The following is a 1035-nucleotide window of genomic DNA, read 5'->3' on the forward strand; positions in this document are numbered from 1 at the left end:
AAACCTGAGGCGCATCCAAGGCTCTCCTGTGCTGCCTGGTGTGCATCTGCCGATCCCTGCTGGAGAGGCTGTCGAGAGAGGAGCTCATGCAGTGTGCACGCACGCGCAAAGTAGTGTGGGGACGCTGGTCGAGATAGGAGATGGGCGGATGATGATTCCGAAGGTTCGAGTGGAGTTGAATGAGGATGGAATCTTCACTGTGCGCAAAGATACTTTTGATGACCCAGCCACTGTGCGAGAGGCTCGGGAGGAACTGTTGGGGGAATGCGAGAAATTGGCTGCTCGCGATTCGAAATTTGCGTTGAAATGGGTGCAAGCTTTGGCGAGATGCGAGGTTAAGGATCTCCATTGGATGCCCGATGCCGTAGCGGAGGTCTTGACAATTTCGGATGAGGAGAAGGTATCTCTTCTGGAGGAAAGGAGTCTGGTAGCTCGAGCGAGACGGGTTGGTGATATTATTCGTGGAAAGATTGGTGATGGCGAGAAGAATAGAGAGGATATCGATCAGCTGATTGATTTGGGGAGGAAGATCCCTCTTGGGAATACTGGTGATAGGACTCGGCGGGTGTTTGAGAAGGAGTTAACGAGGCTAAGTCAGCTTGAGCCGAGCTCGCAGGAGTACGCAGTAACAAGACAGTATCTCGACGTTGTCCTTTCATTGCCGTGGACTTCTACTGAGGGCGTCGCCGATATCTCTGCAGTGCGCTCGAGTTTGAGTGCCACTCACTATGGTTTGGAGGAAGTTAAGGAGAGAGTGGTAGAGTTGTGGGCGTTGGGCAAGATGTCTCATCCTTCGACGAGACAGGTTAGACCGTTACTCTTAGTGGGTCCACCGGGCTGTGGGAAGACTTCAATTGCTGAGAGTATTGCGAAGGCCCTTGGGAGGAGGTTCGAGATGGTGTCTCTGGGAGGACTGTCGGATGCTGGTGAGCTGAAGGGACACCGTCGGACTTATATTGGAAGTCAACCGGGGAAGATTCTATCAGCGTTGATTGCGAGCGGGAGCAAGAACCCTGTTATTTTGCTCGATGAAAT

The 1035-nt window shown here is 52.7% G+C and overlaps 1 protein-coding gene across 1 annotated transcript; it reads left to right on the forward strand.

Moving 5' to 3' along the window:
* Positions 1-151: 151 nt before the first annotated feature.
* On the forward strand, positions 152-1015 carry Pmar_PMAR025798 (hypothetical protein; the record flags this gene model as incomplete). The annotated part of the gene is made up of 1 exon (XM_002782755.2): positions 152-1015. A coding segment is annotated over one exon (864 nt), but the record flags the coding sequence as incomplete, so codon positions are not given.
* Between the last annotated feature and the right edge of the window lie 20 nt (positions 1016-1035).

Source organism: Perkinsus marinus (assembly GCF_000006405.1).
Source record: "Perkinsus marinus ATCC 50983 genomic scaffold scf_1104296938388, whole genome shotgun sequence".
Classification (NCBI taxonomy): domain Eukaryota; phylum Perkinsozoa; order Perkinsida; family Perkinsidae; genus Perkinsus; species Perkinsus marinus.